The sequence below is a fragment of the Plecotus auritus genome (assembly GCF_963455305.1).
Source record: "Plecotus auritus genome assembly, chromosome: 2".
Taxonomy (NCBI): domain Eukaryota; kingdom Metazoa; phylum Chordata; class Mammalia; order Chiroptera; family Vespertilionidae; genus Plecotus; species Plecotus auritus.
The window spans coordinates 192,666,125-192,691,052 of NC_137771.1; the positions used below are offsets into that span (position 1 = coordinate 192,666,125).

A 24,928-nucleotide genomic window follows, 5' to 3' on the forward strand; every position below is an offset into this window, starting at 1 on the left:
AAATTACTGTCACAGTTTTAACCATTAACAGAAAAAAAGGTGATTTTTTTCCCAGCAACTTACAAAGGAAAGGAGAAAAGCTTGTTTCCTTAAAGACAGTCAACATCTCACTCACTGTCCACTGCATCTGTTTGTGTAATGTGGCCTTCCATAAACTGACCACTGTTGTTATAGAGATGGATTGGGATGACTGGTTCAGTCACCCAGGGCCCACCTCTACAGGTAACCATCAGGGCAAGCCTACCCACACCATGTGACTGAGAATGGAGGAAGATGTTATTTCCCTAAAAGAGAGGAGATGGATGGAAAGCAAAAAGACAACTGTCTATTACATATGAATTTGAAGACTATCATATCTTCTTAGACCAGTTTCATAAAGAATAATATTCCATATCTGAAATGAGAATTATATTTGATTTTGTAAAGGAATAGGAGACTGGTTTATAGCGTCTCACTTCATTATTTTGCCTCAATGAAGTTCCATACCTAGCTTACTTCTAATAATTTATAATATGCATAATCATTTCTACTCTTGGATAAGAACTGTGATAATTACCCTATTTCACATAAGACACTATGATGATGGCTCTTAGTTCCTGATGACATGACGTCTGCTGGATTCAGATCAGTGATCCAGAAATGAAAAGTTCTATCTAAGATTGTCCAGCTTTTAAAATTTCATATGCCAACAAATAATTTAGGTCTTTCTCTTTTAAATTAGAATTATTTAAAATAACTTCTGTCTTTGTTCCTCTTTGATCCCCTCCCCCCTTTCTAATCTTTTAGAAAGTGGGTAGTAAAAAGCAGGTTCCATATCTATACATGTGTGTGACCTCTCTGTGTCAATTTATTTTCACTTCATCAGTCTATATACACAAATACAAAATACATGGCTTTATTTCCATTATTCTGTTCTAACTGTTCTCCTTCTTCATTGAGATAAGAGGGCTAGCATTATTTTTGTAATACCACTAATTGATTAATTTGTCAAAATATTCCCTTAAAGTATTTTTTCCAAGCTTTTTGTCTTATATATTTTTATGTCACCCTTAGGTTTATTAGAATTTTTAAAGTTAATTTAAAAATTTATCTACAACATTCAAACATTTTAATAAATATAATTTTTCATTCTTCCTTAATGATGATTAAAACATAAGAGTTTTTACTTTACTTTTAGATGTGATGATGAGTATTGTGGTTTGTAAACCCCCATCCACTGTGGCCATAGAGATATCTACAGAGAAACCCCTGTCATTTTATTCCCATACCAACAGTTATTGTAACCAGCAATTCAGATCGGTCCTTTATTATATATCTGCTCATAGCCAACTGCAGTGTCATTCCACAGTGATTAAGTCCTCCAGCTCTCTTCATTCAAGCAAGAGATGTCCTGGCAGGGAATATGGTCAAGTAGTTACAAAATTTATGCTTTTTGCAACTTTTTCCAGTGCCTTAGTAATAGGAAAAATATAATTCCATAGAGCCAACATGCCGAGTGTGGCCTTAAGCACAATTGCTTAGGTAAATATTTAATTTTATAATGTGTTCAGAGTCTCTGGCCTAATATATCTTTGAAAGTGAAAATTAGAACATGTGAGAGAAAGAAAAAAAAACTTTACTAGTTATTAATTTGATAGTTTGTGAGAGACTTTTCCGGTTCACATTCAAGAAAAAAATATTTTTAATGAATGTTTCATTTACAAAAAGGTAAATGTGCATGTAATACACACAAACACATACGAACAAATAAATATACACCAATAAAATGACAAATCTGGCATGAAAATGATTTCTAAGTAATATTTAACATATTCTACAAAGATTGGTCAAATACTAAAATGTTAGTTTATCCTATATTGTCTGTACCAGTATATTCTAGATCAGCCGTGGGCAAACTATGGCCCGCGGGCCGGATCCGGCCCCTTTGGCTGTTCTATCCGGCCCGCAGAGCCGAAAGAGCACAGGGTTCTCTTGCTCTCCCCTCCGCTCCTTCACCAGCAGCAGTGTTAACATGGCAACATCGGGAAACACGGCCGCAGCTCCTTCTTCTGAGTGGGCCCATTTATATCCGCCCATTCAGTAGAAGGAACAACCTCTCAATCTTCCAGAGGCTCCTTGTAATGCCCGTGGACACGTCCCCCGACATCACCCTGGGAATGCATAGACACCTTATCGTGGTGATGTAGGGAGACACGCCCCTGGAGGGCATAGTATCAGAGCATTAGCTGAAAAGGAGACCAACAACACTGTTCCCACTGAAGTTGATGTTTTAAAGACCAAAAACCTTTCAACCCAGTCTACATTGCCATCTACATCTACATCCTGGGCATAATTTGGAAGTTGCACTAAAGAAAATGTTTAATTTACTGTTTACACATTTTGTTCTTTTCTATTTGTTTTAGTTTTAAATTATTTTATTATATTTAAGTTTAATTTGAAAGGCTTTTGTACCTTTCCTTTGTTAGGCAATTTTATTTTGCCTTTGCCATCTTCAATATAAGGTATGTTATTGTGCTATGATTCCTCCATTTTTTGAAGTTTCAAATTATAATAATTAGTGTTTACATTCTTCTTGTTAAAATGTTTGAAATGAATAAAACTATTGAAATAAAAAAAAAAGACCGTACCCTTTTATGTAATGATGTTTATTTTGAATTTATATTAGTTCACACAAACACTCCATCCATGCTTTTGTTCCGGCCCTCCGGTCCAGTTTAAGAACCCATTGTGGCCCTCGAGTCAAAAAGTTTGCCCACCCCTGTCTAGATCATAGCCGGACTAAACCCCAGTGCAAGAAAGGCCTAGGACTTCAAACTAATTCATCTTATTCTCTAATTAATGTTATGCCTGTCCACAATCTTTGTTCAAGTCATTGGAAAGAATAACAGAAAAAATCACTAATCATGTTAAATGTTCAAAGAAACATCTTTGATGTAAAATTAAACAAAAATGGAAGTATTTTAGAGAAGAGCAATGTTTCTCTGACAAGTGAATAGCTCGGCTATTCATGCTATTGAACATTGTGCCATTTTTCATTTCCATAACATCCGTTTTATCGTGTCACTTTTTCTTGGCATTTCTATTTCAGTACTGTTTGCTTTGGCCTATTAACACTTTCACTTAAATTGGCACCAATCTTTCCCAGACTGCAATGGTATTTGATAGAATATCATGATAAAGGGTAAAAGAAATAAAGGGCATAATTTTAAAGTATACAGGTGTGGGCAAAAGTAGTTTTTCAGTTGATCCTATGGAAAATAATACAACCATAAATAAATAATAATACAAGAATAAATTGTTTTGCATGCTCTCAACTATGAACCCACTTTCCCCCACTCCTGTATATTTCTAACAATCATGGGAATGCCAGCCTTTATATAACATGCCAAAAAATATTTAGTGTATCTGGATCAGACACGTTTTCTGCTACATGGACACAAACTTCCCAGCAAATGTTTCTATTAAAATGCACCTTTTGATTAACAAAATTGCATATAAATTGTTTAATTTAGGATGTTGCACAACTAATTATGAAAAGTAGTGATGAGATGTAGTGTAGACTCCAGAAAGGGGCTCAATCTTTATGGTCTTCATGGCCTACCGGCTATCTCAGGGAAGGCAGCTGCCATTCACTCTCTTGATATAAAGGTCTGACAATCTACCGAGGACTAATCATCAAACCCGTTGGTGGGGCACTTGGAGGAGCAAGGACAAAAATCAACCCTTCATTCCCTAGGCGGTCCCCTGTATGGGCAAACATTTTTGCTTCATTCATTCACAGGGCACCTATTGGAGAACCTGCAATGCACCAGACACTGATTTAGATTCCAGGAAATCATCAGTGAACAAAACTCACAAGGACCCCTCCAAGTCCTCATGTGCCTTACCTTCTAGAGGGAGAGACTGACAGTACAGATAGTCAATAAATCGATGATATAGAATGCCGTAAGTGCTATGGTAGTGCAGGGTAAGGGCTGGGTGGTAGTACATGGGAGGGCTTAATTAGAAGTTTAAATAAGCTACACAAAGAAGTCCTCACTGTGAATGACCTTGACTGCAGCAGAGGGAGCAAAGGGGAGAGTAGTAGGAGATGGGGTCAGTTAGTTAGAAGATTAGATTCTGTAGGGCCTTTCAGGCCATTCTAAGGTCTTTGGCTTTTAAACAGGGTAAAATAAGAAGCAGAGAATGGTATTTCTGAGTTAGGATTTAAGGAAACCTGTGGTTGATATTCTGAGAACAGACTGTGGGGGTGAGGGGGCAGCGGTGGAGCAGTTAGAAGGCTATTGAAACATCTTCAATGGGGCAAGAGTGGAGACAGAAAAGGCAGTGATAGAGGGTTGGATCCTGACTGTCTCTTGGCAGTAGAGCCAAGAGGATTTCCTAATGAAGTATATGAGCAGTATGAGACAAAGAGAGGAATAAAGGATGACCCCCACGTTTTTGGCCTAAACAACTGCGTGGGAGGTAAGATGCCCAGGGTCAGACAAGAGACACCTTGCAACTATTGACAAGTAAAACGAGTTTGGTGAAGTAACCATGTATTATGACACTCACGTTATTTGTAAACCAGCCCCTAAGAGAACTCTGTCATATCTAAACATTTCCATTCTATAGAGAGCTCGTGACACCTCATTGTTGGAAAAACTACGAATTGTAGCTCCAGAGATGGAAGGCATCATTGCACATATAGCCCAAAGTTGCCAAAGGCAGAGATCAGAAGTATGAATGTGAACTTTGAAAACCACAGCAACCTTATTATTCAGTAGCCAATAATGGTGAAGAATTAAGGAGAGATGCCATCTGAGCAGCACAGGCTCTCCGAGTCCCTGATATGTGAGCCTGAGTGAGGAAGAGTAGAACTAGAGTGTGCATGGGGGGATTGTAGGCTCCATGAGCCTCAAAGAGAAATCTTCTCCTTAGCTTTGCTCTCCAAGAAGAAAGAGACCTGTGAAGGCTAATGATAAGGGTAGATAGCTAGCTTAATTAGCAGATTAAGGGAGTGGATCCAGGCAGGATAGAGGCATCTTGGCCTGAACAATTAAAACAGCCAAAAACCAAGGACAAAGGTATCTCTGACATGAGCAGCTGGGAGAGACATAGGGGTAATAAAACATCTCTGGCCAGGAAAATGAAAAGAGGCCATTTTACTCTTTGAGCTGAGAAGCCAATGGTTTCAGTCTCAAGGCTTGGCAGGATGTGGTTGCGAGGTACCATGACATAGATTAGAAGTAATTCCAACTTGAACAGATAAGAGGGATATCTGAAGGACAAAGAAAAGACACAGGATATTGGGGAAAAGGAAACATGTTCTCACAGAGGATAGAGGAATGTTGCAAAATAAGGAGAAAGAAAGAGGGGGCACCACTGGGCTTTGGCCTTTGAAACGGGCATCATGTAGCAGAGTGGCCAATGAGGGAAGCTCAGGGATCTTAGATTCAGGGAGCGAATCTCCAGGGTATATAATGCCTCAAACAGAGAGTAGTGGCCACCCTCTTTAGGGGGCCCTTCTGTCTCTCTGTGCCAGGAAAGGCAGGGTCTTAGAAGCTTAAATTTAGACTTAGAGGTAGAATGTGCTTGCAGTAAAGTTTCTGTACTTCTCACCTACCACCTTTTGCCCATGGCTTCATTCTTGGAATCCATCTAGACAAGAACCCAGAAAAGAAATCATCCTTGCACCCTGCTCACCAGAGAAATAAAAAACCTGAATCACTAAGATTCTGGCACCTTGTTCTGAGGAGCAGCGTGAAGCTAATATATTACTTTTGATTGAACAATAATCTGATCTAAGATGGTTTTGTTTCAGGAAAATACATAGGTTTATATGTTTTGTGATTTTTTAAAATATATTTTAATTGATTTCACAGAGGAAGAGAGAGAGAGAGAGAGAGAGAGAGAGAGAGAGAGAGAGAGAGAGAGACATAAATGATGAGAGAATCATTGACCAGCTGCCTCCTGCTCACCACCCTATGGGGGATCGAGCCGGCAAGCCAGGCATGTGTCCTTGACTGGAATTGAACCTGGGACCCTTCATTTCGCAGGCCAATGCTCTATCCACTGAGCCAAACAAGCTAGGGCTGTTTTGTGATTTTTAAAGGTGTTTTTCACATGTTAATTAAACAAGGAGGCCATTGGACTAAGATGGCTTTAATCCTCTACAGAAGCAACCCCAAATCTAAGCCTGTAATGCCTCAATGTTAAGAAATCAAATGCAAGGAAAACCAAGCCCAGACAGCCAGAGAGACTTTCCCAAAGAATGCAACCACTGAAGCCATTGATAGACGTTCAAATAATTCCCTTGCTTTGCTTCTGCCTCTCCTCTAGGAGACTCTTGCCCCCAGCTCCTCTTGGTGGAATGCTCCTAACCAATTCCGGTTCGATGCTGCTTGATTCCAATCAATATTTGCTAAAAAATCTTGTAAAATTTTTCATATACCACAGTTATTCTTTTAACAGACACACTATCTTTTGATTCCCACAATAACTTTTTGAAGTAGATAAGAGTGTTATTATTATTGTACCTGTTTTACAGATAAGACAAAACAAACTAAACTGAGGCTGAGAGAAGTTAAGCCATTGAGCAAACATCACAGAGCCAATAAATTGTCAAGCAGAAATCATTCTTTCTAAACATGGATTTATACATCAGTCTTATGATTCCTACATTGTTGATTGCTCCCCATTCTTAACTAATACACTTGGTAAAACCAAGAATCATTAAGGCAACTGGTATTTGTTACAAGCATGTTACAAAATTGTTTAGAGGACACAATGAAATAATAAAATATAAGTATACACTTAGTTCAATTTAGAACTAGTCTATACAGGCAAAGAGCAACACCGATAAGAACAGAAATTAGCAGTTCTGTTATCTTAACAGCCAATCTTTCTACTCCTTCTTTACATATGACCCCTCAAAAAAAGAAGAAAAAATTTAACATTTTATGCTGCTGGTTAATTTAAACAATGTAATTTGGTATTCATAATTTAGTTCTTAACTACAGTTCTTACCAATCCTTGGTCTCATTAGCTTTGGTTCTTATCAACACTTAATACAAACACACACACACACACACACACACACACAGTGCTTGTGAAAAATAACCTAAATCACTACATATTTTTGTTTTTATTAGATGCACAAAATTATGAATTGGTATATATTTTAAGAATAATGTTTATATTAAAATATACAGTGAGTATATATCCTATATAATAAAAGGCTAATATGCATATTGTCCCCTTCACCAGGAGTTCAACCAGCAGGCAGGCCGGCCAACCGCCCATGTCCCCTCCCCCTGGCCAGGCTGGCCGGACCCTACCCATGCACCAATTCATGCACCAATACACACACACACACACACACACACACACACACACACTGAGTGGCCAGATTATTATGTGTTCAGAGATTCATAATAATCTGGCCACTCAGTGTAATTTTTGTTCTTTAATGAATTGAGTTTAATTATGTTCCCACTTTTCTTAGAATTAATAGCCATAGTAATAGAGTAAATAAGATCATTAATTTTGAACATACAAATGTCAATATAGTGGCATTTTAGCTGTGATTACAACAATTTTGTAACATGCTTAAATTATATCTTATAATGTAATTTATGTTATTCGCATAGGATGTGCAAATAACATTGTCTTTTAAGAGACACTTTGTGATTTGAAAATATTGACTATTATCATGTTGCTTAAATAAACTGTAAACTCCTTTCATAAATATGTATATTTCATGAATGTAATGATTAATTTTTTATAACTGGATTTTCCCAGCAGATGAACTTTTAAAATAACAAGAAACATTTTACTCTTTGTGCATCTGTGTATACTATTATTGATTAAAGGACATTTATCTATATTGTATTTCCTTTTTAATTGCACGCTTGCAAAAATAAAGCATTTGGCTGGGAAGTGGTCCTTCTGTTAAACTTTCTCACTCTTAAATACATTGTTTGACTGAGAAACCCATTTGGCCATCATTTTACTTTGCTTCCAGGACTAGCTGCTCCAAAAGTATGAAATAAGTCTGACCACAATTTATGTCTGTCAGTCTAATCTCACTAACAGCAACTCTTTGCTGAACAACTAAATAAATTGTATCTCCTCTGTGTGAAATTCCAAGCTTCTAGGATTGTTTAGAGGACACAACGGAATAATCAATAAAATATAAACATACACTTAGTACAAAACCTAGCACATACATGCTCAATAAATATTTATTTTTATTTCTATTCCTCTCAGCAAAAGAATCTGCACGGCTTTCAGTTCTCAACGCTAAGACATCCAGTCTCCCAAACACACATTCAATTACAATTATGCCTTCCTATGTCCACTAGCCTGTTCCTCTCAACACAGGACACCAGTATTTGAATTAATGATCAACAGCAACCTAATCTTGAAAGACTTAGTGCATTCCTTTGAGGTGCTTTTAAAGGTAAATAGCACTGCAAGGCTAACCTTGAAGATAACCAAGTTGAGATTAATGGCAGTTATAAAGTAAAAGTGATATAAGTAAGGAAATTAGGCATTTGATTATTGAATGCCTTGAAAGCAAGAGACAGAAAAAATGAGGAAAGAGAATTAATGAAGAAGCCTGGAAAAAAGAGATTTAAAAGGGACTAGAAGAAAATAAAGTAAGTGAAAGGAAAAGAGCCAAAAAGAGAAATTAATTCCGATTAAATTTGTTTTATGGCTGACACATAACTTACTATGCTAATGCTTTTAGGAGAATGATTGACTATCTTCAGCATGTCTCCAAAGATTGCCTATATTTTCAATAGAATAAGTTATAATTATTATGATACTGAAGTTGAGAGTACATATTCTAAATAGCATAGCAACTTGATCTATAAATGTTTTTCTCAGCTAGTATCTCTTCATAGGAAGGTTTATTTATCAAGGAATTATGTTGTGTACTTATAAAAATCTGATTTCTTGCTCAGGTATGCTTATTTTAAGGAATAATGCCTGAATGCAGTGAACTCACGCAACCTGTGGGTCCATATCCAAAAGATGTCACTGGAATGAACAGAGAAGTTGATAAATAAAATTCAATCCCTTACACGTGGTAAAATGCTTTTGAAAATTAAAAAAGGTTTCGAAAATAACTAAAAGTATCACACGTCAATCTCAAAAGTAATGTTCAATCTCTACTTAGGCTTTCCTCATGAAATTCTCTAAGACCCATACTAGAATCTCATCCAGATAAATTATGGGTCTGATCTACATATACTGTTTAATTTTTAGGCTGAAAGGAATCAGTAATCTCCAAAATTCTAATAAGCTAGTAAAAATGTAGATATGAATAGCTTATTTTTAGGAAGTAGTGAATCTATAAAGAACAACTATCTTTTTGAATATGATGAAAAGATCTTTTGAGAATTTTCCAACATATCACATGACAACTTACATGGCACTCTAAGAGATTTTCTCAAATGGAGCTGAAAGTATTGCTATAATTAGGACTCTTCAAGACACTGACAGGTTAAAAGACCATACCAGACCACAGCCTTCTTTGCCAGCTGCACAGATTTCCTGAGTTACTTAGAAAAGTTTTTGGCTACATAAACTCTATATCTGAAAACTATGGTTACATATTTGAAGGTAAAAATTTTTATGATTTTATCTTTTGAGATACACTTGGTGACTGGAAATTTAATACTGAACAGCAGCCTCTTGAAAACTTTAGATTTAAGGAGCCTCCTGAGCAAACTCAAGAATTCACTGAATATAAAATTATTACAATTTTAACAGAATTAGAATCTAATGATTGTTTTAACATTCATGCTGAGACTTTATAGATATTGGCTAATATGTGTCTTTAGATAAGTCTATTTTAGTTTCTGTAATTCTTCCTTATTGAAAAGCTAATAACTTTAAAAAATTTTCCCCAACCGTGTTAGCCTCAGAACTATGATAGAGATTGTACGTCTCTAAAACACGAGAAGGAAACTGTTAAGGGTGATTTTTTGTTTTGGAATTTACCCTGGAAAACTGATGATCACTTTACAACTTGCTGAGAGCGCTCCAGCTGCCACCAACTGCACGCCCTGTGTGAGATTAGTAAGGTGAAAGCAGGCGCACCTGCTGCTTGTGCTCTGCTAGGACAGTCACAGAGGTGTAGGCTGGCACTGCCTCCTGGGAGAGGAGTCATGCTCGGTGGCTTTGTGGCCTTCAAGATGCAGGTTGTGAGGCACAACATTTCCCTACATATTATCACTGAGGCAATGTTGTCTTACAGGCAGTAACTGAGGTGATAAGTTTGAGCTCACTGAGAGGGTTCCAGAGTCAGCAGTCGGGGCAGAAGCTGCTTGATTCCTAAGCTTTCTGATCTCAAGGAAGCAATACCCTTGGAAGGCCTCTGTGTTCATGCTGTTCTATGAGTCATTCCTGGAAGACCTAAAAGTGGCTCTTGCAGCCCTTTCTAAGACTTTGTAACAACTAATTCCACAGCAAAAACTCCTTTTAAAAATATATATTTTTATTGATTTCAGAGAGGAAGGGAGAGGGAGAGAGAGATAGAAACATCAATGATGAGAGAGAATCATTGATTGGCTGCCACCTGCATGCCCCCTACTGGGGATTGAGCCCGCAACCTGGGCATATGCCCTTGACCAGAATTGAAACTGGGACCCCTCAGTCTGCAGGCCAATGCTCTATCCACTGAGCCAAACTGGCTAGGGCAAAAAAAACTCACTTCTTAAAGAGAGTGCCTTCTGTTACCTGCAGCTCTCTAATGATGGGTAATGACCTAGTTGGAAAAGGCAAAGAGGTATGTACAAATATGTATACTATGTATATGTACAAATATGCATATGCACTGTTAGCAGTAGGTAAACACTTTAAACAATATATAAATGTTCAAAATAGGGAACTGGTTAAAAAATGGTAATATAGCTAAATAATGAAATCATATACATTATATATTTAGAAAAAAATTCAAACCTACAGAAACATTGTAAGTATATTACAATGAATCTTATCTAATAAAAGAGAAACAGCAAATTGACCATACCTCTGCTATGCTCACAAGCCACACCCACCAGCCAATCAGGAGCGAGTATGCAAATTAACCCAACAAATATGGTGGCAGCCACAGAGCTGGAGCAAGCAGGAGGCTTGGGTTGCCCCCAGCGATGGAAGAAGCCAAGCTTCCCGCCCGCCCTGGCCAGCCCTGGCCTCCGCTCAAGGCTACAAAGTTTGAATTACAGAAGATAAATAAATCCCAGATACCAAGGCCTCTGCCTGGGTCGCTGGGGGACATGGCCAGCCTGCAAACCACCACAGGCCCCTTGCCCAGGCCACCCCATGCCCCAAAGTAACCCCCACCCTGATCCGGGACGCCCTTCAGGGAAAACCAGCCAGCCCCCACCCATGCACCAGGCCTCTATCCTATCTAATAAAATAGTAATATGCAAACTGACCATCACTCCAACACACAAGATGGCTGCCCCCATGTGGCCAAAGATGGCTGCCCCTGTGTGGACACAAGATAGCCAGCAGGGGAGGGCAGTTAGGAGAGACTAGGCCTGCAAGGGAGGGCAGTTGGGGGCTATCAAGCCTACAGGGGAGGACAGTTAGGGTTGACCAGGCCAGCAGAAGAGGGAAGTTAGGGACAACCAGGCCTGCAGGGAAGGGCCATTGGGGGGGACCCAGGCCTGCAGGGGAGAGCAGTTGGGGGGGACCAGGCCTGCAGGGGAGGGCAGTTAGGGGCAAACAGGCTGGCAGGGGAGCAGTTAGGCATCAATCAGGCTGGCAGGGGCGTGGTTAGGGGGTGATCAGGCTGGCATGTAGAAGCGGTTAGGGGCAATCAGGAAGGCAGGCAGGCGAGCAATTGGGAGCCAGCAGTCCTGGATTGTGAGAGGGATGTCCGACTGCCCGTTTAGGCCCGATCCTACCAGGATCAGGCCTAAACGGGCAGTCGGACATCTTCGAGGCATCCCAGATTGGAGAGGGTGCAGGCTGAGCTGAGGGACAGACCCCTCCATGCATGAATTTCATGCACTGGGCCTCTAGTTATATATATATATATAAATTTAATTTTTTAATTGAAGTATTACAAATAGTAGTACATATGTCTCTTTTTTTTCCCCCATTGACCTCCCCCCATCCTCCCCTTCCCCCCAGTACATGCCTTTACCTGCCCCCCCCCCAGTGTCTTTTATCCATTGGTTATGCTTATATGCATGCATACAAGTCCTTCAGTTGATCTCTTACAGCCCCCCCCCACCTCAAAACCTCCTCTGCCTTCCCACTGTAGTTTGACAGTCTGTTCAATGTTTCTTTGCTTCTGTATCTATTTTTTCCCCTTTTCTTTCCTTTAAAAAATCTTCCTTCTGCAGACTAGGAATAAACATATAATAACAAAAAATGTTTGAGTCCCAATTTCAATGTCCAACAGTTCTGAGTCCCCGTTTCAATGTCAAACAGTTCCTTATGTGTACATGTCAACAATGATATCTGGATGGTGGGCACATGGTGGCAATGCTGGTCCAACCCTCTCTGGTTTGGTCTAGTTATATTATATTTTGTCTAGATTTACTCATGTGCCAATAATATTGTAATATATATTTTAAAAATGTAAACTCTTTATAACATATTAAGAGGGGGAAATGCAGATCACTATTTTTGTCTTAGTAACAATATATTTACATGCATCATACAAAAAATATCATGTATTTTTTATAGTAAAATTACAGATGATTAATTGTATTTTTATTATTGCCCATGTATAGTTTATAAGTGTTCTACAAATAGAACAATATAATAATAAACAATGCCAGATTAGTTCTCAGGGAGCCATCGGTAATGCACACAATTCTCTTATCTAAATTACTATTTATAGGATAAAGTGAAAATGTCAATTATCCTTATGGATCTTTTTTAAGCTGGAATATGACACCTCATTTTGGGATCCTACAATATCTTACTATTTCCTGAACCTCTGATCTAGTTTCATGTCTATTTCAGTTTTACATCTAGGCTGCTGCCACCTTTCCTATGGTTAGCATTGATTGTCACAGATAAATAGCTGGATTCAGGGTGAGATGGTTATCATATCTGAATGTCTATAACTACCACTATGTTTATGTAGTTACACTTTCTTGTAAAAACAGTTTAGTAACATCAACACTGAACCTAAAATTGTCAAGGTCTCATATTCACCAACTGTTATTATAATGGCTTATAGATTCAGAGCCAGGAATTGTAAAGCACAACACAGATAAACAACAAATATGAAAGCTAATAACCTAGAAATCAGAAAAGCTTAGAAAACCAATTGCAAGCTCTCTTATACATTATGAAGCTAAACAAACAAAAACAATGAATAAACATACAAATATATAAAGGATGAATTCAGGAGTAAATTGTTATATAAATAAAGATAGTCTGAATCAACCATCCATAAAAAAGTTTGATCTCAATTCACAACATCTGTACAGAATTTAAGCTCCTTCAGATAATCCTTCCTAATTAAGAATTCTTCTTTAGGCTGAATTGAAGTGATTTTTCTATTCCTTGCAGACATACAGAAAATTGCCTCATGGCCTTCAGGAAGATTGTTGTTTCAGGGTTAACACAGCTTAATTTCTTCTGCTGTTCAATTTCTTTTTTATCACCCTTGTCTTAAAATTATAATTTCACAACTAAAAATATAGTTAACAGTAGTAACTGTGGAGAGATTAGTGTCAAGTTGTAGGACACTGAAGGCTATATATTTGCAGGTGAAATTCCAGATCAAAGGGAAGGGATAACCAGTGCCTTAAAGTCTTATCAGCACTACATATATAGAGAGAGGTGTGTTTCTCACAAAGTATGCAAATTGGAGATCTTGCCATTTAAAGAAATCCATTTTCCAAGTGAAGAGATTCAACACTTATTTTTCTATAAAATTTCCAACTTTTACATTACAGCAGCATTTCTGTGGCCATTCTCATAAGATAGCTATAGGAAAATGTTCCAGAATACAACAGGTTTGGAAAAGACTGCATGTTCTATTTACCTCTGGGTGTTTGCCACACATGGCAACATACTGGAGGTTATGCTTAGTAAAGATACATTTAACATCACACACTGTAAAATACCAACTCAAAGCAAGATTCATTTACACATACACATGTTTAACAATTTATTTAGCAGTGTTATACCAATTCTTTTTGATTCAGAGAACCAGGTGTTTTGTTTTGTTTTGTTTTTTAGTTAAGGCATTTATTTTTACTTTTTCCAAGTCTTTTTAGATATTTCAATTTATATTTAATTTTTTCTTTATTTTTATTGCCTATATTGAAAATGTACAAAATGATGATTTGATATACATATACACTGTGGAATGTTTACCAAAATTAAGAGTAATATATCCATAATCACATAATTAACATGTCACTTTGTGTGTGTATGTGTGTGTGCACATGTGTGGTGAGAATGCTTAAGATCTATTCTCAATAAATTTCCAGTATACAATACTATATTATTAACTACTAGAGGCCCAGTGCATGAATTTATGCATGAGTTGGTTCTGGCCGGCTGCTCCAATGGGGACTGATCAGGCTGGGCCATGGTGGGGAGGGGACATCGGAGGTTGGGGGTTACAATCAAGGCCCTGATTGGGCTGGTTGGCCGCCGCAGTGCACATCAGAGCGACCAGTCGTTCTGGTCATTCTGTTGGTTCGTTGCTTAGCTTTTATATATATAGTCACCATGATGTACATTAGATCCTTAGAACTTATTCTTCTTGTAACTGAAAATCTACCTTTCTCATCCCATTTTCACCCCCCTACCTCCACTTCCCAATCACTAGCCACCACAATTTTGATTTTTATAAAGTTGACTTTTCTTTTAAGATTCTAAGTATAGGTGATACCAAACAGTATTTACCATTGTGTTTTCTTTGAGTTTTCAATTAGCATAATGCCCTTTAGATTGATCCATGCTGTCACAAATGGCAGGATTTCTTTTCCTGTTACTGAATAATATTTCATTTTATATAGGTATATAAGTGTGTGTGTGTGTGTGTGTGTGTGTGTGTGTGTAATCACATTTTCTTTATCTGTTCATTTGTTAATGGACCTTTGTTTCCATGTTTTGGCTATTGTGAATAATGCTGCAATGAATATGGTGTGCACATATCTCAAGATATTGGTTTCATTTCCTTCAGATATATACTTAGGAGTGAGATTGCTGGATCATATGGTGATACAATTTTTATTTTTTTCAGGGACTGTCATACTGTTTTTCATAATGACTGTACCATTTTACATTTCCATCAATAGTGTATGTGGGTTTCCTTTCTTCTACAACCTTGCCAATATTTGTTATTCCTTATCTTTTGAGCTCCAAGTCAGCCATTCAATTGTAAGGGTAAACAACCGATTGTCTACAGTGTATTCATTGTGTTGGATGATTTTGCCTAACTGTAGGCTTTTGTAAATGTTCAGAGCATGTTTAAGGTAGGCTAGGCTAAGCCATGATTTTTGGTAGGTTAGATGTATTAAATTCATGTTTGACTTACAATATTTTAAACTTATAATGGGTTTATTGTGACATAACTTCATAATAAGTTGAAAAGTATCTGTATATTTTTTACAAATATTTTCTCCTATCCCATAGATTGCCACTTCAAATTTACTGATTGTGTCTTTTGCTGTGTAGAAGCTCTTTATCTCAATGTGGTCCCATTCATTTATTTTAGTTTTTGTTGCTTGTGCTTTTGATGTCTTAACCAAGCAATCATTCCCCCATCAATATTAAGGATCTTTCCCCTGTTTTTTTTTTTTTTTCTAAGAGTTTTATGGTTTTAGGTTTTACATTTATTTTTTTAAATTTCTTTATTGATTAAGGTGTTACATTATATGTCCTTATTCTCCCATTACCCGTGGGGGAGGTTTTACATTTAAGTCTTTAATCTATTTTGAGTTAATTTTTGTGAATTTTACATTTGTTCATCCAATTTTCCCAACACTGTATATTAAGGAGACTATCCTTTCCCTATTTATGCCCATGACACCCTTGTCAAAATTTTTTTGTCAGTCTATAAATGGGTTTATGTCTGGGCTTTTTATTCAGTTCCACTGGTCTATGTGACTACTTTTTTTTAATGCTGGTACCATGCTATTATGATTATGATAGCTTTGTAATACATCTTGAAATCAGGTAGTCTGAGGTCTCCAGTCTTATTCTTCTTTCTTAGAATTGCATTGGCAATTCAGGGTCTTTTGTGGTTCCATATAAATTTTAGGACATTTTTCTATTTCTGTGAAAAATTCCATTGGGGTTTTGATAGAGAGTATATTGAATTTGTATATTGCTTTGGGTTGCATGGCTATTTTAACAATCCTAATTCTTCCAATAAAAGAACAGAGGATATCTTCCAATTTATTTGTGTCTACTTCCATTTCTTAAACCAATGCCTTATACTTTTATGTGTACAGGCCTCTCACCTTTTTGGTTAAATTTATTCTTTAGCATTTTATTGTTTTTTATGCTTTTGAAAATGGCATTGCTTTTTAAATTTATCTTTCTGATAATACATTAAGGTATAACCATAAATTATTTTGTTAAAGAACCAAGTGAACTATTCAAATCCAAAATATGAACACAAATACAAAATGGTTTGATTAGAATACCACTTAAAAACAAACAAAGAAGCCATAATTTATAAATTAAGCACATGGCAATAAATACTACAATTACCCCAAAAAACTTGAATACCACAAGTAACTTGAAATCAGTGATTCTGTTTTGTTAAGCATAAAATCATATCTATTTAACCTAATTTCATTACTCATAAAAGTTCTACAAAAAATATCATATGTCATAGAGCAAAACTTTACTATTGAGGTTGCTATGTAGGTGATTAACTAATTATATTAGGGGTAGGTTTTTAACCAAAACATATTAAAGATCAGGTAGGAAAAAAAATGACAACTCATCAGAGTAGATTTAACTTTTTTTTTATAATCCTCACCCAAGTATATTTTTCCATTGATTTTTAGAGAGAGTGGAAGAGAGAGAGAAGGATAGAGAGAAATATTGATGTGAGAGAAACACATCCATTGCTTGCCTTCTGCACGTGCCCTGACCAGGGCCCGGGCTGGAGAGGAGCTTGCAATTGAGGTACCTGTCCTTGACTGAAATCAAACCTGGGATCTTTGGGTCCACAGGCCAATACTCTATCCACTGAGCCAAACCAGCTAGGTTTAATTTTTTTAATGGTGAAATATATTGTACTACATTAATAATACTGAGTAGGTGAAACAATTTTATCTAACCTGCCAACAATGATGATTTACTAGTATTAGTCCTGAGTAAATGGTCATTTTTTGAGTCCTATAGAGGACTGGAGTCTGATATACTAGTCAAAATGCCACAGACAAGCCCAACTGTGTGCTCAGTGGTTGAGCAACCACCAATGAACCAGGAGGTCACAGTTCCGATTATTCTCTCCCATCATTGATGTTTCTATCTCTCTCTCCCTCTCAACTTCCCCTCTGAAATCAACAAAATTATGTTTTTTAAAAATGTCACAGACAAAAACTAAATTAGATAAAGCCATTTTAAGAATGTAACATTGATTTTGATTGTGTGTATTAGTCCAACTCAGATTGTTTAAATTGCTCTTTGACTATATAGTTCAAATATTTAAGTCAGCTGCCTTCTGAAATTTAGGGTTTTAGCCAGATTCTCACAAAAACTTCTCTTAATATCTAGATTTAAATAAAAATAAGTTTACAAATTCTCAGTGTATACTGAACAGGAAACTTTGTAAAACAGTAATAAACTAGAGGGATTGCTTAGTTTTAAGACAAAGCAAAGCCTTGTAAACCTAAGAGATATATAAACCTGCCAATAGAATCACAATTTTAAATGTGGACTTTATCGAAGTGGTAAATTAGTGGAAGAAGGGGCTTTAAATCAGTGTATTAGTCTTTATGTTCACTTCAGTTGACTACTAGCAATTGATGCAGCAGAAAGGAAGATTAAGTAAAATGCCCTGAAAATAATTCACTATGAAAAAAATCATAGTGAACGGAAAACTACAGAGAATTTCTCAACTTAAAAAAATTAAACAAAGCAAAATATCAAAACAAAAACTGTATCATATATCATGGAAGACAAATGAGTAGAAGAATGTTTCAAAGCCAACTTTACTTTTACATTTTAAGGCAAGCAGAATAGAATTTAAACTTTCTTTTGGTTCTCTGTAATTAAAATGATCAACTATAGCAACAAAGAAAAGAGAACTATTTTCTTTCTACAACCCTATCTTCTATATTCTATCAATGTGCATTTTGAATAATACTGTGGACTAAATGTCCTCCCAAAATGCATAGGTTGAAGCCTAACCACCAAAGTGACTATATTTGCAAATAGGGCCTTTAAAAAGGTAAAATTGGTTGCCCTAGCTGGTTTGGCTCAGTGGATAGAGAATCGGCCTGTGCACTGAAGGGTCTTGGGTTCAATTCCAGTCAAGGGCACATGCCAGGTTGTGGGCTCGATCCCCAGTAGGCGGTGTGTAGGAGGCAGTCGTTCAATGATTCTCTCTCATCATTGATGTTTCTATCTCTCTGTCCCTCTCCCTTCCTCTCTGAAATAAATAAAAATATATTTTAAAATAAAGTAAAATATATTTAAATGAGATCATAAGGTTAGGGCCCTAATGTAATACAACTGATTTCCTTACAAGAGGAGGAGATACCAGGAATGAGTGTGCACAGAGAAAAAGGCCATGTGAGGACACAATGAGAAGGTGGCCATCTGCCAGTCAGGCCTCAAAAGAAATCCACGCTACCTGCATCTTATCTTCACCTTCTAGTTTCCAGAATTGTGAGAAAATAAAGTTTTGTTCTTTAAGTCACTCAGTAGGTGGTATTTTGTTATGGATGTTTTAGATGACTAGCAATATCTTTTTTTAATTCCATAGTGTATAAATATAAGATCAAGAAGAAATGTTAACATGCTAATTAATAACTCTGTTATTTGAAATTCAGGCTTCTTGTAACTCAAGAATTTGAACTAATGAGCTTCTAGGGCTAAAATATCTCACATGTTTTCTGTATACCTCCTATAAAATAAAGGCATGGTCCGGCTGAATAAAAACCAGCACTATAGCAGGCAGTCAGCAGCAGTTGTACAAGTACTGTGACAGATAGAACTGTGGGAGTTTGGAAGCGAGCAGAAGCATACATTGCTGTCCTTGATTTGAATTAGAAAATGGAGATCAGTTTATGTGATTTGAAAAGATGCTTTGGTAGATCACTATAAATAAGAGGAGCTGGTTCACATGACTGAAGAATTCCGTTTTGAAAAGACTGGTGTTTACATTTCTTCAAGATCATCAGTACATTCAAGCTTTTTGTCAATGTTCTACAATGCAGAATTCTAAATTAAACCAATCACACTGTCTCTTTCCTATAAATTCCTGTATAGCACATACCATACTTGCCCCTATATTTGAGCTCTTTATGCATATCTTATGTTCATGGTAAAATGTAAGTCCCAAGGCATTTCACATGCTTATTGTATGCTTACATACTTAAAGTAATGTTATACAGAGTTGGATTGTCTATAAAAATTTATTATACAATAGAGCTCTAAAACAGTTGGGGTATTCACAATGAAGTGATACTGCAGTAGGATTATGGGCTTAATACTCTAACTCATGTAGTAGAAATGAGATATATGTACTATATTTTCTGGTGAAGAGTTCCTGGTACATGGAAAAATAAAACGTGTTTTTTTTAAACACCTTATAAAACAAATATATCTTTGCTAACATTTTAGAGTTTAAAAAGAAAACTGTTTATCCTGTAGACAGTTTTACAATATTGATGCAACTGTTCAGTTATGATCAGGTTTGCCAGCTTCTGGCAGGTGAAGCAAAAGCAACATTTAAGGAGACTATAGTTAGATTGACTACTTTCATATGTACAAATGCTTCAGGCTTCCCTAAAATAACCTCTGAGAAATTTCATCACTATTTATTTGAGATGTACAGAGCACTGACTAATATATGGATAATCAAATTCTGTATTTCTAAGGGCAAAATCAATACATTCTGTGATGTATGAAAGATGATTTTAAAAAATAAAGGTGGAATGGCAATATATGTAGAGAGATGTATGTGTTTGTATTGCATCCTAATGTTAAAAAATATTTTGGGGGATAAGTCTTATTTTATCTTTTATTTCATAACTTATTTTGCTCAAAGGCAGTTGCATTTTATTAACTAAGAGGCCACTGATCAGTCTATCCTTTATTCTACAGTTAAGAAGCAAATGAAAATTATTTTTTAGGAAAGAGGTTTTTTTACCGATTACAAAGAATCTTTATTCACTACTCATTTAGGCAACCTGCACACACCATTTATTTCTATTGAACATCCCATAGTGCCCAATAGAATGCAAAATATATGCATTCTGTGTATATTAACCACTCAAATGTGCATGAATTAGAATGAATAACAAAGGTTTATAACGCTCCTTAAACATAAATACTAGATAAATTAAGTTCAACATGTTCTTTGTAATAAAATACTAGAACCAAAAATGATGTTTAGAAGACTTCCACAAGAAAGATTAATAATTAAAGATTGTGTTGCTACCAGTAAGAGAGTGAAAAGTCAAGCCACAGACTGGAAGAGTAATTCACAATATTTAACCAACAAAAAGTCTTGTATAGAGAATATATAAAGAACTCTGACATACAGATAAGAAAAATATGAACAACTCTCTTTTAAGAATAGGCAAAAGGTTTAAATAAGCCTTCACAGAAGAAGATACCCAAATGGCCAATGAGTATATGAATATAAAAGCAGGTACTTAATATTATTAATCAACAGAGAAATTAAAATTAATCCCCCAAATGATACCACCATATACCTATAAGAATAGTCATATTAAATGTCGGTGATGACAGGAAACATACATTGATGGTGATAGTGTAATTGGTACAAGCACTTTGGAGAATCTTTGACAGTATCTACAAAAGTTAAACATGTGCCTACACTATGATCTAGCAATTCTACAACTAGATAAATAAATACCCAAGAAAAATTAGTACACCTATTCTACCAGTGCATAAGAATAAGGGAGGTGGTGAGGCTGGTAGAGGTAGGCACAACAGGGAGAATAGGAGACACCTGCAGTAGTGTCAACAATGAAAATTTTAAATTAAAAATATCAAGAAATGTCAAATTATAGAGAAAACAGCAGTTTTGCCTCATCATTTCATAACAAGCGGTTCATCTTACCTCTGCTACCAGTTGCTGAAGAGATGGTGAAGCTACAGAATATAGACTTGAGTTACCCCTTATGGGATTATGAAGACTAACATAAGCCACAACATTTTTCTGCAGAACCTTCCTGAAATCCTGAAATGAAAAAAAAAAATTCTGTCTCTAACATAAATAAATATAACAGATTTTATTTAATCACTTATTAAATACTAAACACTTTCTACTTAAAATCATAACATTCTACAAGTTCTTTGTCAGCAATTTCATACTATTTATTAAGAGTACACAAAGTCATAAAATGATTTTGAATAAATGTGATGGATTAAACATAACAATTTGATAAAATATTTTAAATATGTTCTTAAGCCAAAATTTAAGATAATATGTTTTTAAATGGTTAACATATGGTTAACATATTATGACATTCACCTCCAAAATACAGAATGAAATTTTTGGTCAAGTGAGGGCACTTAATTTTATGGTCTTTGAATTAGAGAATAGAGAAGGGAAAACTACTTCAGTGATTAATAAACCAATCCTTTCTGTGAACCAATGAGTTACTTTTTGAACAAAGTGGTTCTTTATTCTGAGCAAAATGGAACATAATACAATTGTGCCCCTGAACATATTAACTGAAATAAAACCTGATATATTTCATGCACATTAGTAGCATAAAATGATTCAAATGGAATAGCTTTCTCATTTCTCTGCTAAATCCCAAAATTTGATGACCAATGATTCTCTTTTACTAGGTAGGTAAAAAGTCCCTCTGATATTTATCTCCTCTTCTTGAACAAATATTTAATAGATAATTACAGTGGTGGCAGTTCTATAGAAACATCCTAAAAAACATCCTAAAAATTGTATTATTTCATGTCTTAGAAACATGAAATACAGATAAGAAAAATATGAAATCCCTATGGAATCAATGTTACTCTTATTTTATGTTGAAAATTCAGCTATACCTCTATAAGAGAGGTGAAAAGACAATTAATTTAAAATTAATAAGTATTTTAAAGAAAAATAAATGCTGCCCTAACGGGTTTGGCTCAGTGGATAGAGCATTAGCCTGCAGACTAAGGGGTCCCAGGTTCGATTCCAGTCAAGGGCATGTACCTTGGTTGTGGGCACATCCCCAGTGGGGGGTGTAAAGGAGGCAGCTGATAGATGTTTCTCTCTCATCGATGTTCCTAACTATCCCTCTCCCTTCCTCTCTGTAAAAATAAAATATATTAAAAAAGAAAAAGAAATGCTAAATTTTAACTCAGATATTCAGCTTTATACATAACATTTTTTAAAAGCCCAGTGTTGCAAAGTACTACAGAAAAATAGCTGTTTTCACACTAGCCCATAGACACTGTCTATATGTAAGTCCATTTAATTCTCAGGAGACACTCATAATTCAGGCATCCATATACTCATTTGATAAATCAAGTCTTGGGTGGGGTAATCTTGTAAAAGTCCACGTGTTTTGTGGCAGAGAAGATTTGAACTCAGACTCTTCTGACTGTAAAATTTGTAGTATTTCTATGGTAGCCTGTAAAGAATAAAGATTCTTCACAGAACAAATGGTAGTTTTTGAAGAACATATCTAGTAAAATGCTATCAGCTTTCCCAAGGATCAAAATCAGTATTGAGTCAATCTTCTAATAACTAGGATGTGGGTTCTTAATCTTTTTGAAGAAGAGCCTTTTCTAACATAAACTTTTTTTTTCCTATGGACTCTCGTCCTATATAATAAAAGCCTAATATGCTAAGTGCCTGGTCGTCTGGATGGCTGTTCAACCAACCAAAGTGTAATATGATAATGATATGCTAAGGCCGCTCAACCACTCGCTATGACGTGCACTGACCACCAGGGGGCAGATGCTCTGACTGAAAGCTTAGCTTGCTGCTGTGTCTGGCCTATTGGGACTGAGTGAGATGAGCCAGGCATGCCCTGGAGCCTTCCTGCTGTCCCTCCCTGGCTGGCCAACCTCTACTGTCCCTCCCCAGCCCAATCGTGCACCATTGGGGTCCCTTGGCCTGCTCTGCACCCTCTCACAATCTGTGCCCCTCGGGGAATGTCGGAGAGCTGGTTTGGCCTGATCCCACAGGCCAGGCCGTAGGACCCCACTGGTGCACAAATTTGTGCACCAGGCCTCTAGTATTATTATAATTATGATTTTAGTATCTATTGATTGGGAAAGTGTAAAATCACTAAAAGGTACAACAAATTGAATAAAACTTAAAAATTAATTTGTATTTTATTAACCACAAAAATATCTACTGATTTTGAAAATATAATTGCTCACATTCAAACCAAGGCAACATTATTGATTAAACTTAAAGGCTATGATACATGATGTTCAAATAAATTCAAGGAATTTTTGCAATTCACTTTCCAATGCACAGGTGTTCAAGATATTTAAGTTAGGAACTACTAATTTTAGATAGATAAACCTGCTTTGAGAACATATACATAGCTTAGAAAAATACATATTACTTTAGGATTAACATATATTTACTGTGAAAGTTACTGGATAGATATCAAGAAGGCTGTATAATATAGTAGAGAAATATTTAGAATTTAAAAAGAATCTTCAAGACATTAACTTAAAATGTGCCTTATCCTATCTAATAAAAGAGTAATAAGCAAATTAACCATCACTCTGCTACACCCACAAGCCACGCCCACAAGCCACGCCCACAAGCCATGCCCACCATCCAATCAGGAGTGAATACCCAACCAAGATGGCTATGGCCACAGAGAGCAGGGGGAGGCTTGGGTTTCCCTGGCAATGGAGGAAGCCAACCTTTCCGCCTGCCCTTGCCGGCCTAGGCCTCCACTCCAGGCTACAAAGTTTCAATGATAGAAGATACATAAACCCAAACAGAAATGGCGGCAGCCATGGAGCTGGAAAGAGCAGGAGGCTAGGGTTGCCCCGGCGATGGAGGAAGCCAAGCTTTCCGCACACCCTGGCCGGCCCAGGCCTCCGCTTAAAGCTACAAAGTTTCAATTATAGAAGATACATAAATCCCAATAGAAATGGCTGCTGCCACGGAGCAAGCAGAAGGCTTGGCTCCGCTCCAGGCTACAAAGTTTCAATTGTAGAAGATAAATAAACCCCAGTTACCAGGGCCTCTGCTTGGGTCATTGGGGGCATGGCCGGCCTGCAAACCACCACAGGCCCCTCGCCCAGGCCTCCCCATGCCCCTAGGGAACCCCCACCCTGATCTGGGACACCCTTCAGGGCAAACTAGCTGGCCCCTGCCCATGCACCAGGCCTCTATCCTATCTAATAAAAGAGTAATATGCAGATTGACCATTACTCCAACACACAAGATGGCTGCCCCCATGTGGTCAAAGATCCTGCCCCCATGTGGACACAAGATGGCCACCACAAGATGGCCAGCAGGGGAGGGCAGTTGGGAGGGACCAGGACTGCAAGGGAGGGCAGTTGGGGGTGATCAAGCCTGCATGGGAGGGCAGTTAGGGGTGACCAGGCCTGCAGGGGAGGGCAGTTGGGGGGGACAAGGCCTGCAGGGGAGGGCAGTTAGGGGTGACCAGGCCTGCAGGGGAGGGCAGTTAGGGGCAATCAGGCTGGCAGGGGAGTGGTTAGGGGGTGATCAGGCTGGCAGGCAGAAGCAGTTAGGGGCAATCAGGACAGCAGGCAGGCGAGCTGTTGGGATCCAGCAGTCCTGGAT

At 37.1% G+C, this 24,928-nt stretch overlaps 1 protein-coding gene across 1 annotated transcript in view; it reads right to left on the reverse strand.

Moving 5' to 3' along the window:
- The window catches only part of NAALADL2 (N-acetylated alpha-linked acidic dipeptidase like 2), a gene marked incomplete at its 3' end in the record, with an annotated part of 846,771 nt that overhangs the window by 290,009 nt on the left and 531,834 nt on the right, over nt 1-24,928 (reverse strand). Inside the window, exon 9 of the mRNA XM_080654263.1 lies at nt 21,257-21,376. Within this exon, the coding sequence (XP_080510389.1) occupies nt 21,257-21,376 (120 nt within the window). The remainder of the gene's footprint in view (nt 1-21,256; nt 21,377-24,928) is intronic.